Source organism: Barbus barbus (assembly GCF_936440315.1).
Source record: "Barbus barbus genome assembly, chromosome: 32".
Lineage (NCBI taxonomy): Eukaryota > Metazoa > Chordata > Actinopteri > Cypriniformes > Cyprinidae > Barbus > Barbus barbus.
The window spans coordinates 12,236,465-12,249,254 of NC_136760.1; the positions used below are offsets into that span (position 1 = coordinate 12,236,465).

Consider the following 12,790-nt stretch of genomic DNA (forward strand, 5'->3'; position numbering starts at 1 on the left):
TGCTGTGTCGTGTCTTGTAGCCATGTCACGTCTGGTGTGGACAGACAAATAATTATTGTAATTCTTATCACATTGTGTCTGGTGAGGAAGTGAAGTAGATGCTAGAGCAATACAGGATTGTAAAGGACAGCTGGGATTTGAATTATGGTTGCTCAAAGTGCAATCACACTGCACGCTATTAGTTCCAACATTTTTGCAACTTTTAGAAGTTGTGCTTGTCAGTCCAAAACTACTCAAGTATAACCAAAAATAAGAGCAAAGCTTTTCTCAGCAAACCACAGTAAAAATGCGAAGCCATCCATTTTTGGCAGTTACCTACAGTGGTTAAAAAAAAAACCCCGTTGTTAATACTCATGTTAATGAAGCAAACATATAAGCGTTCTGAGCCAAGAAACGCATTGTGAAAACAAACCTGTGAGGGTTGGGAGCAGAATCGCGTAAGGGTTCAAGCAAAGCAACCAAAACAAGTGTGAAAATTGAGAATATATCCAACAGCCAAATCTACGCCAGTCATGAAGATAATGATCTGTAAACATTTTCAAGGCATAAGCTTCTGCTCCACTTTCCACAAAGACGGCTATATTCCTTCTTCAACTGTAAATCACATTTGTAATTAAAACTCATTAAGAAATGCTACATTTCGCAGCTTGTGTGTGTTGGCAGAGTGTGAATTGAAGCGCAGGTCATTTGTCTCAGCGGGAGAGCATTCAAAGTAGACTGCAGGAACACTTTATATATGAATAACTCGCAGAGGATGCCAGATCAAGTCAAACTGCAGGGACTGACAGCACACAAACAGCCAAAAGGGGATGGGTGGTAAAAGGGCACTTGGCTACAGGAGGTGTAGGCACAGTCCACTGGGCAACACTGAGGCTGGGTTATTATTAATAATGAAGAGAAAGATTGTGGCCCCCAACATAACTCTGCAGGAGACTGGTTTTAATCTTCTGTAATTAAGAAGTGCTCTTCATGCTAGCAGGGAGTGAAAGTCTAGCTCCACCCCATGGAGAGCTCCTCATGCTGGGCTAGAAGACTCCAGAAGGTCTTACAGAGAGAAATCAAAACTGCCCCCTGAAGTGTTTTTTTCTATGAGCTGGAATCCCCCTCAAAAGTCTGGGAATGATGTTGCCAAGTAAGACCTCCAAGAGGACCAGGCAGATAGAATACAGCTGAAATGATACTCGCAAGTACATGACATCGCTTCTAGCTATGAAAGCTCAGGTGTTGTTACATTTAAAAATGTCACAATCAAATGCAAAATGCATTGAGAGTAAGCGTTGTCGAAAGGAGTACTAATGAAGCTTTGCCGTAACCTGCTTTTTAAGGTCAATGGAGTGTCTTGCTGAGGTAGTTAAAAATAGTTTATTTGTTTTTCAGGTTGCTCAATTATGACACGTGTCAATAATGAATCATGATTTTTAAATCAATACTGAGGACAAGATTAAAGGGATAGTTACACGAAAAGTATTCTCGTGGCTTCATAAAATTACGATTGAACCACTAACGTCACATGGAATTTTTTAATGATGTTTATTATTTTAATGATGACTATTTTAATGATACCTTTCTGGGCCTTGAACGTGGTAGTTCCGTTGCTGTCTATGGGTCAGAAAGCTCTCGGACTTCATCAAAAATATCTTAATCTGTGTTCTGAAGATGAACGAAAGTCTTACGGGTTTGGAACGACATGAGCGCGAGTAATTAATGACAGAATTTTCAGTTTGTCATTAATTACTTATTGACTTTAGACCTTTTATTGAACAAAAGAATAAATTAATAAAAGTGGATTTCACTGAACTTTAAACACCAACAAAAAATATTTGAAAGAAATCAATGTAAAGAATTTAACAATATAAATATATAAATACACACACACTTAAACAGATTGTTATAAATAAATAGACAACCTTGTTATAAATAAGGGCCTTCCACAACATACCAAAAAATACTAAATATTAGGGCTGTCAAGAGGGCATTTAAATATTTCCAAAATTATTTACATTCGAATTTTAAAATATAGTATTTCAACTATACCAGTAAACACCAGATTTTTAAAATCATCAGTTCAGAAGAGGGTGCAACAAATAAGTACAAACCCAACACTGCATTAACCTAGGCTCTCTAGACATTTCCATTGTTCATTTATTTTTTTTCCTCACAGCTTTTAAAAAAATGTCAAAAATACCCCATTTTAGCAGTGCAGCTCCTCCAATGCTATTTAGTAAACAGCAACTGTTAATATTGGCTAACATAATTGCACAAGATGACATCAGCTCCCCCTACTACAGCATTCGAGTATGTATTTTGAAAACATGCTTCATGATGCAGTTGCTGTGGTTGCAGAAGTTTCTTCAAATTCTTTTGTACGTTGTGCCTCGGTTTCAAAACAATCTGCAATGAAACACTACAAACAAAACAAAATCCTCACCATCTAAAAGGATGTTAAAAATAAATTTATTCCTAAAACTGGGGTCAATCGGAAGGCTTGCAGAGATGCAAATGTCATCTAAACAGGATGCATCACAGCAAACATTCCGAAAAGATCACATCCTTTCCTCATCCATTTGTCCTGTTGTCAGTAGTAACTCAAGCGTGTGGAGTACATCAGAAATAGTACAGAGCATCTGTCAACTTCCTCTAATGTAGTCAGTGTGATTGATTAAAATTGGTTGCATTTTGTTTACATGATGTGGCACTCACATTTAGTGTAGAAAGGGCGCTACAACTGTGGGTGTGGCCACGGCTGTGGCAATGATGTCAACGGATTGATATCTTAATCCAGAGGCAATGTATTTGCCCTAGTGATATCAAAAGAACCCTAAAACCCAAATGAGTTTTTGGAGCTTGGCTTAAAATAAAGGCTCTTTTTGTATTGAGAAGGATGAAACTTCTAGGATGTTTAATATCTGGGTGTGCTCTGAGACTCCGCCCTCTTTGACACGGAAATCTTCTCCAGTAAATTTCGTTCTTTCATATCAGGGAAAATTTGATTTCTAAGTTCAGGACCCCTTTTTAGTTGAGGAAACGGATCACAGACTTTAGAACAACCACATATGGAAAGCCAAACAAATCCTTGAACAGCGAAAAGAAAAGCAGCGTGACTAAGGAATGCTGTCTTTAGATGAATGAAAAGTTAATAAGTAGTGAACTTGTCTGCGTAGTGTTCACATGCGTTCAGCCTAAGCTGTAAAATATAAGGCAATTTAGACATCATGTATACAAACCATCAGAGTCATTTGCACAGCTGTATGATGCAGCCAGTGGATAAAAATAAAATTAAAAATATGACCCTTTAGCACCTGTGCATCAATAGCCATGCACTAATCAAATTAGCTTTAAATATCATAATCATGTCATTACCAAAGACTTAAGAGCTAAGGAAAAGAAAAAAAAAAATGTCTCTCTAGTCAAAGACACAACCTGAAGCTGAAGTCTGCAGCTCTCAAGATAATTTCACTACAGTCAGGCTCTTCTCTAGCAGAGTTACTGCCATCCACTGCATCATCATGAAATCGCAGCGCTTCCCACGCATAGATTATACCTGGGTGGGCCGCCCAGGTCTATTAACGGCCGCCCAAGTATATTCGGTGACACATTTTTGTTTTGATCACTATTATTATCCTCTTACACTTGTTTTTTTTATCTGCCTGAGATAATGAAACCATCCGCAATCGATTAACCAGTGGAAAAATCTCCCCTCGCCCTACGCATTTCGTACTGATCGTTCTGTGTGCTCAAGAACTGTCGACACTCCCCAATCTCCAATGTTTCCCATACGTTGATTTATTTGTGGCGAGCCACCACAATATCCACGTCGCCCGCCACAAATATCCACCGCCCACTGCCATCAGCTCCCGCATCTCACATGCACGAGCGCGACTTAAGCACAATATTTATCAGCTTTCAGACATTTTTGGCGACTTTTAGGTACATAGGTACATACTGACAAACCTTGCTACTTTTTTGAAAAAACCTTAGCACTCGTTCAGTTGGAAGATGGCGCAGTGTTGCCCCTCTCTGCGTCTTGACTTGACGCAATGATGTCACAAGTCTCACAAAATTCTGTGGGAAACACTGAATCGGATTTAAAAATACTTGTATATACATAAACTAGGGTTGGATATTATCAACTTCTGTGATATTTTAAAAGTCTGGGGAATTGTGCTGATTTAAATGCCACCAAGCCATCTTGCTGACTAAAATACCTCTTTGATAAAGCAAGTTTTCCCTGATTTTTTTGACATGTAAGAGGTCAATGTACTATAAAAACATACTGTAAAAGTTTCACAACTCCACAAAACCACCTCATTACCCCGAAAACATGTTTTATTGAAACTAAGCTCCCAAAACCATTGAATAAATGAATACATCACTACATATAATACAAGACCGCCAGTAAAAAAAATAAAAAAAATAAAAAAAGAGATCAAACCTGCATTAAAAAAATGCCTAATATTGGCCGGATTTTTTTACATTACAAACGTAAATTACAATTTTAATATTTGTGGATGTCTTAAAGGGACAGCTCACCCAAAAATTCAAATTCTGTCATTATTTACTCACCCTCATGTTGTTCCAAACCCATAATACTAGTGAAGATATTTCTAATGAAATCTGAGAGACTTGTGTCTAGCATTGAGTATCGTTTGAATTTGATCAATTCTGATTTCAACTCCGATCCTGCTTATCGATTCAGATTGTTTTCGATGCCAATGCGATAAAAAAAAATTCTCAAACATTTATTGTGTTGCTTTTTGAAAACCATGAACAAAATACATCAGGCTCCATAAAAACTGGACTTATTTAAGAGTTGTTTGTGTCCAAAATAGAGTTGTGTGATTTTGCATAAATGGTTTTATAAATATACAACAATTGATTCAATAACACAGTCAAGATTTACTTTTCATTACTGGATGAATCAGTGTTTTTGAAAGAATCTCTTGAATTACACAAAGACCAATACATTTTAACAGCCCCTACTGGCATAATGTAATCGATAAATCTTGATTTGAAGTGTCAAATTACTTTCAAAAGGTGATCAACTCTATTTTGATCACTATCACACACATCAGAGTTTATATCCAAACTATAAACTTTTATTCCAGTACTTGAAAAAAAGGAAAAAATAAATAAACAATATGCGCGCACAGGAATTGATAAGCGGAATTGAAACTTTAATTTGACAGCAAGTATCCAATTGACGATAAAGCACGACAATAAGCACAACTCTACCTCTTTTATGTCAGTTTTAATGAACAATAATAGCCATTATAAAAGTATAAGAGGCTTACATAAAAAGAAATAAAGACAAAAGCAAACAATTTAGTCAAACGTATGCTACAAAGTCAGCGCCGCTCTGATACAGTGATGAAGGGAACCATGGAGGAAAGCAGTTCTAATACCTCTTCCTACCTCTGTTTGATATGTAGAGTCATCAATAAGTATGCCATTCACAGGCTAATTCCCCCGGATAATGTAAACACTGGGATGCTATCAAAACAGTGCTCTGTTTGAGCATTTATATGCGTAAAGTTCAATCCTGACTTAAACAATCAATCATAACCCCAGAGAAGCCTGTGTGCACATAGAGCAGCCGCAGGAACATTTGTAATAATGGCTGAGCTGTCAGCGGGGGTGAGCAACATAACTGCATTACTATCATTATAGATAAAAGTCATGCTGAAGACAACGGCACGATGCCCGTGCCTTCACTATGCTTCCGTTAGCGTACATAAACAAGAGAACAACAAATCAAACGCCTACATCATTTCTTTACATGATGGCAGTAGGGTAACATTTACTTCGGTGAAACAGGCAAAACAACCTTTAGATTCTAAATGAAGTGACACGTAGTAACATGCTCCACAACAAATACTGGCATCCCAAACCATCAACTGAATGATCGAAAAAGTATAAATAGAAAAAGAGACGGTATGAAGTTTACCTTCTTAGGTCCGCTGAAGATCTTCCTGCTGCTCTCCTTGGCTTTCTCCTGAGCTTTGACCTGAGGTTTCCTTACTGTCTCAAAGGGAAAGGGGACCTCTGAGAATTCCAGAGGATCTGTAAAACCACAATATCAGCCATGTGTCTGCTAAATGTTGCTATTATCTCTAAAAGGAAAATGTGTTCTCTGCATTGGGCATGTAACTTGAGTAATATAACAGATATGTATTTTAAAGTGATACAAAAAAACTCAAAATAATAAAGATTGATATAAGAAAAGTAAGTCTGTGTAAACATCCATGTGTAAATCTAACAAACACGTCAGGGACATATTTAACAACTAACCAACAAATAAACAAACTAACAAATAAACAATTATATGCATAAATATTTAAATTAACCAACTAACAAATAAACAACAACAAAAACATACTAAAACTATTAACATAATTTTCGGTCACACTTTAGAATAGGGAACACTTATTCACTATAAACCCTTTAGACGCCAGGGTTTTTTGGAAAAAAATGCTGGATTTTGACATCAAGATTTCAAAAGCTTGTGGCTTGAAAGGACTTAAAGATAGAGATCTACTGTAAATTAGAAAAATGTTGGGCATGACCGAAAGTTTATGTGGGGTGTAAATATACTCATCTAATTTACATTTTATGACGTCATCAGGGGGTGGGCCCTCTTGAATTTCATAATATTCAGGAAATAGTAGATATTGAATTGATGTTTGATTTTTTTTTGTATTTTTCTCCTCATTCCAAATTATCAGAAAAGAGGAAACCAACAATAAAACAGGATAAAGTACTAAATTATTACTATACTATATAGTAGTAAAACGCATGTGAACAGTAGCCTACTTTTTGATCATTTCATCAGTAATATTCAGGAAATAATAGATATTGAATGGATGTTTGAACTTATTTGCATGTTTGTTTGTTTTTGTTTGTCTTTTTATCTTCATTCCAAATAATCAGGAAAAGAGGAAATCAACAGTAAAACAGGCGAAAGCAGTAAATTATTACTATATTACTGTGCCATAGTAAAATACATGTGCCTACTTTTTGATCAGTTGACCAGCTATCTGCCCAATCAGGTATCTATGTGACAGTTTATAGTTCTTGAGTGTATGGCACCTCTCATTGCATGGCACAGCACACAGATCTACCCCCCACTGACTGCACCTGTACTGTCTGCCGGCAGCCCTTAGAGCACACGCGATCAGAACAAACGGAGCAATCTGGCCGATTATCAGAGAGCAACAGCTCTCCTATGGACACTAAGACCACGTCCACCCGTCACCCCCATAGCAACGTAAACAGAACCCAAAGCTAGATCCCCAGAAATTGTGCTGAGTGTAAATACTGACCGTTTTTAAGGCCGTGACTGTGACCTGCAGTGTGACTGCTCTGAAAGCTCTGTATCTCTCTGGGCTGAGGACTGTCAACATTGGTCTCTGTAGACATCAGTGGCACTGCTACATCTGCTGCAACCTTCCTCTTAGCTTTCCTTCTTTCAGAGGAACCCTCATCTTCCTCACTGTCACTCTCACTCAGGTCATCAAAGCCGAAGTATTTGATCCTGTAGTTAGAGCTTCCTGAAGCAGAGTCGTCATCCTCAGCCACAGCATCAGTGTCATCAAACCCAAAGAGCTCCAGCTTACTGCTCTTCATTTTGCTCTGTGTGGGTCTGGACCGGCTAGAAATCCAACAGACAAACAGTCAGAATCTCACACATGTAGACTTTTGGAAACATGAAGGAATGAGGCCAAGTGAGAGCAATCAATGAATTATGAATTTGACAGAATTACTGGCATCTTTGAGGGTTTGATCACATTTTGCTTCATCTATGAATACCTGATCAGTTGGTGTCTACAAATAAGCAATGGTTAAAAAAGCAAACATAATTCTATTCAATCTGACTTATTTGATTTATTTGTTAAGTAGGACTGCCACTACTTGATTAAACAGGAGTACCAGATTTTTTAAGGGCTTCAATGTAAGAGATAGAAACTAAGAGCAATCAAAAAATATTTTCCAATATCTAGAGTTGGATGGTGTTAATGTTCACTTCTCTATTTTTGTGTAAGCGGTTGAGGTTGGAGCTGTGGATTAATAGTGGAGCCGTGCTCAAATGGGTGACAAGGCTCAAAACAAACACATACATGCATACATACATATTAAAAAAAAAGTAAAAAATATATATAAAACATAAAAACAAAATTGAAGCTAAACAAAAAACAAAACTAAATACAAATGCCACAAAACTAATATATATATATATATATATATATATATATATATATATATATATCAAAACACAACTAAAATAAAACTAAAAAACAAAACATACCAAAAAAAAAAAAAAAAGTATGTTACGTACTGAAGCTTTGGAACAAAATCAATGGTTCAAAAACAAATATATAAATGTGAAGAGAGCAATTAGGCATTTTGCTGCCTTCACCTGTGCCACTGTTACTAAGCAACAGGGTAAACAGCTGCTGGCTTGATGACGCAAACGAACCACGGTTCGAACCCAAATAAAATAATATGAATGCAGGCCCGTGGAGGCAGAGCTACTGAACTTGGGTTCGGACCAGGCAATTGAACCAAGTGTGTAAGCACCCTAAGACTACCGTCCAAAAATAGTATGAAGTACAGCTCAAACTGCAGTACTAAGAATGTCATGTTATTACAGCAATGTTCTTATACAAAACTATTACCTGAAAGGTTTGCTTTCTGTCTCCATTTTTTTCCTCAGTCTTACTGCATCTCCTGGTCCAGGAGCTGGGGCGCTGGCTGTGTACTCCTCCATACTGCGGTCCATGGAGTCCTGGAAGGTGACGTTAAACATGGAAACACAAGACGGGTGTAGCACTGTAAAGTCTCTCGTCCGACCTCTGTTTGTAGTTTTCCCAGCATTTTCTGCCCCGCTGTTCTGCAACACTTCCATAGAGCTATGACTGGAAGCGCTTCCACTCCCATCAGCTCCATCAGGCTGTTTGCCTTTGCTGGGTCTGCAGTACGTTCTGCAGTTGGACGCCCTGAGCACAGACTGAGAGTGGTCCTCGCTTTCAGATGGCTCAACAGGAAAATTAAAGTTCCCTTGAGCAAACTCGTCTAGTGGCGTCTCAGTGGAGCATTTGCCCTGAATGTTGCTGTGTCTGTAACTACTGGATGCCCACAAGGTAGACGGAGGGTCTTTAGGTCCGGTAAAGAGGGATGTGGAGCGTCCTCCCAGACCGACCACAGCGCTCCAGGCATCGTAAGAATCCTTGTCCTCTGTTTTTTCAGACTTTAACGTGGTGGTCTGGGCAAGAGGTCTCGTGTCGCTTTCAGAAGGGTTTTTGTACCATGAGTAGCTGTGGCGGTCTGTGCTCTCGATGGACCAACTCTGGGTTTTTCCTACAGAAAAGAAAGTCAAACATCATTCAGATTTTAGAGAACTCGCATGACTTCAAACAACTATTTGACCAGTCATGTTCCTAAATCAACAGGAAGTAGGTAAATGAAAATAGCTACATTAATAAACAAAACCAACAGAATATAGCAATAATCAATTAACTAAGCAAAATATTGTTGCAACTATTAGATACAACTACTAAAGTTGCATTACCTCATTGGCTTATCTCTCTGGCCAAAATGACTCCAGTTTTAAACTATATTAGGGCTGCGCGACAGTTGTTACGACTGAATCATGGCTGATTGGGATTTAAACTCTCGCAGACCAAATCTTGAAATCTTATGGAGGCTTGCTACCAGTGCAAGATAAATGGAAACATTGAATTAAAACCTGATCACAATTAAAATATGATTAATCGCTCAGCCTTAAACTATATACTGATACATATGAAGCAACCGTTTCAGTTATTGACAACATTGTGGAAATACTCTATTCATTAATCTGGAGCCAAAAGCATCTGATAATGTGGGTTACTGAGATAATGTGAAGCCAACATGAAAGTGGTCGACCATCTTTATGTAAAATATATAGGCTATATCAGAGGTTCTACACATTTTTGGACTAAGTTTGTGGTCTTTAAGACTGTTCTAGTTTTAAGCACAGACCACGACTTAGTACATCAATTTTCTCTGATCCCATGACTAGTCAAACACAGGCAAGAAGATAATATGAACACACTGTTAGACACCTTCAAAGCAATAATCACACCTCTGCAGTCATAACATTGTCTACGCTATAGTCTGGCAGAGAATATTTGCTATTTACCATTCTAAGATTGTACATATTCTCCATTACACCAATAACCACAATTAAGTCTATGTCCTGTGAATCGGGAGACAGGACAAAACGTTAATGGCAGCTTTGGAAAAAGGTCCCTAACATACAAAACCACCATTAAGCTCCATAGAAAAGGACGTCAGTGTTGCAGAAAGGCTGTTAGGTCTAAAAGCCATCTAGTACACAACAGCACTTACACAATTTCAGTTATATCACCACTTTGGTAATTCAGAACATTCCCCTATTCATTAGATTGTGAAAACGAAAATGTCAAATTAGGCTGTCTTGATCACCTCAAACATTCTGACTTTTATTAAACATCCACATGACCGTTTATTCTCCACAAACCCATTAACGACAATTTAAGCAGTCATTGTCAAACTGCCCATCACTCTCTAAAGACTGAATTCTGTTCAAATCTTAGCTGAAAAGGATTTATGTAACAGACCTATAAACACATCTGAATTAAAGTCTGTGTAATGCATGAATGTCAAGTCAAGGCGCGCTCATGCTGTCAGTGTTTTGAATAGGGCAGCAGAAGTCATTCATTTTCAATAGGGGTTTGTGTTTAGGCGACGTGACTGACCGCAAACATTGACGACGCAACAACATTAAGCAGTAGTGAACTATTCTAATGCACAGTAACAAGACACAGTGACCACCAACGGAAAAGCAGCACACGATGGGCTTCCTGAAGTTGGAATGTTGACAAAATCACGGAATACAATATATATTGTATTACAAAGTAATATTTTGGATTTTGAAAAGCCTGTTGACTTCTGCCGTTTATCTAAGGTGACTTTGGAAGTTGTTTTTTTAACATTTGTTTCTTATTTATTTGGTTCCACAGTGTTTACTGATTTTGACTTTATTTAAAATTTGTGTAATTAATTTATTTTGTTTTACAAAGTGTATGTCATGCCTCCAAGCTTTCTTATTCATTTTGCTAATAAACGTTCTACGTTTCTTATTTATTTGGTTCCACTGTGTTTAAGGATTTTCAGGGGGTTTTTTATACCTATTTGAACCTTGTGCAAGTTATTTGTTATTTTATATTAGGCATATAGCATGGTGTATTTTTATTAATTTTGTTAATTAGCTAAATGTTTTGTCTGATCAATATATATGCTAAGTGAGTTTGAAGTATTTTTACCGGTGTTCAATTAACCGGTGGGAAAATTTCCTCACCATCACAACCCCACTCAGAATTTGACTATTTTCATTTTTGGGTTAACTAGCCTATCCCTTTAAAGTGCAAAAAGACTGCCTTTTAAATATGAAGTCTACATATTCTTGATGTTTATAAAATTTCACTATTTAACTTGATAAAACTATTGTCATACCACAAGCACACAGCAACGCAAAAGGTTTTCACGACAATCTGTCAAAACTCAAATTTGGTTTAACTTGAAGAAATACATTACTATTATACAGTAGAATGTATTTATCAATATAAGAATAATAAAATTACTAAAACTTTATATTAAGGAATATTACACAAATTTTCAGTGCTGCGGTCAGTCACGTCGCCTAAACAAAAACCTTCTGCTGCCCTATAAACACTGACAGCATGAGCGCGCCTTGACATAAATAAACCTGTTGTGCAGCACTTTCTTTGCGGATTCGCTGTTGTGATTGGTCAGATTGCCTGTCAATCAAGCGCCGTGTGACGGTTCAATTGTCTTTTGTTCTCTAGTGAAGTATATTTAAAAGTGAAATGAGAGATGAAATGTGATATGAAGGAGAGAGGATGCTACTTTTATGAAAGATTACAGGCACATGATTTAAAGAAATAAAACCAAAAAAAATCCACAGATAATTCATACATAAATGCAACAAAATAAAAAATTGATTGAATGGTGATTTTAAATATTCGATATTAAATTATATTTGGAAAAATCCTGTTTGGAATTTTTTTCCTCCCCATAAATGAATAACTGGGTACAAGACCATTCTTTGACATTTCAAAAATAATACATTTCCGGAAGAGGACAGAGAAATATATTTTCCACTCGGCAGCGCTCTCACATCACCACTTTGACAGAATTGACAAGTTTTAATCTCTGAAGCAGCGAGAAGTCAAACAAGTCCATGTTCCTCCCTCGCTCTACACAGCCTCTGTGTCTTATCCCTGTAAGTGCCATCTTTAATCCTATCCTGTCCTCTGACCACCATGGGACACTTGTTTACCACATTTTGGGGTTTTTTAGAGGAGTATACGATTTCCAACTCATACCAACATATTTTAAGAATAAGCAAATTCTCAGCACCTTTGAAATCTAAAGAAACTTTTAGACAACCAGGAGGCTCCCAAACATCTGGGGAGCAGTTCATCCAAGATGGTGTTTGCATTCAAAACCAGCTAAAAGGATGACGCATTGTAAAGTTTTAAAAGACAGGGGAGCTTGTGCTAGTTTGTCAAAATGAATCTGATAACTAAGGCAAGACAGTCATTGCAGCTGGAGAAGACGATTTGGTGCCAAACAAGGAAGCACCTCGACTGTGTAGGCGTATTTACGTGTTAAATGTTACTGAGCACGGTTACATCTAACCGTGTTTATTATAGCCTTTTCCAGTCCAGAGAAAGCCCACCTTAAGAGC

The 12,790-nt window shown here is 37.5% G+C and overlaps 1 protein-coding gene across 1 annotated transcript in view; it reads right to left on the reverse strand.

Annotated features, from left to right (window-relative positions):
• The window catches only part of LOC306852421 (wings apart-like protein homolog), a 56,871-nt gene that overhangs the window by 35,213 nt on the left and 8,868 nt on the right, over positions 1-12,790 (reverse strand). Inside the window, exons 3-5 of the mRNA XM_079389210.1 lie at positions 8,673-9,354; positions 7,320-7,648; positions 5,945-6,060 (exon numbers count right to left, since the gene is read on the reverse strand). Coding sequence (XP_079245336.1) covers positions 5,945-6,060; positions 7,320-7,648; positions 8,673-9,354 — 1,127 coding nt within the window. The remainder of the gene's footprint in view (positions 1-5,944; positions 6,061-7,319; positions 7,649-8,672; positions 9,355-12,790) is intronic.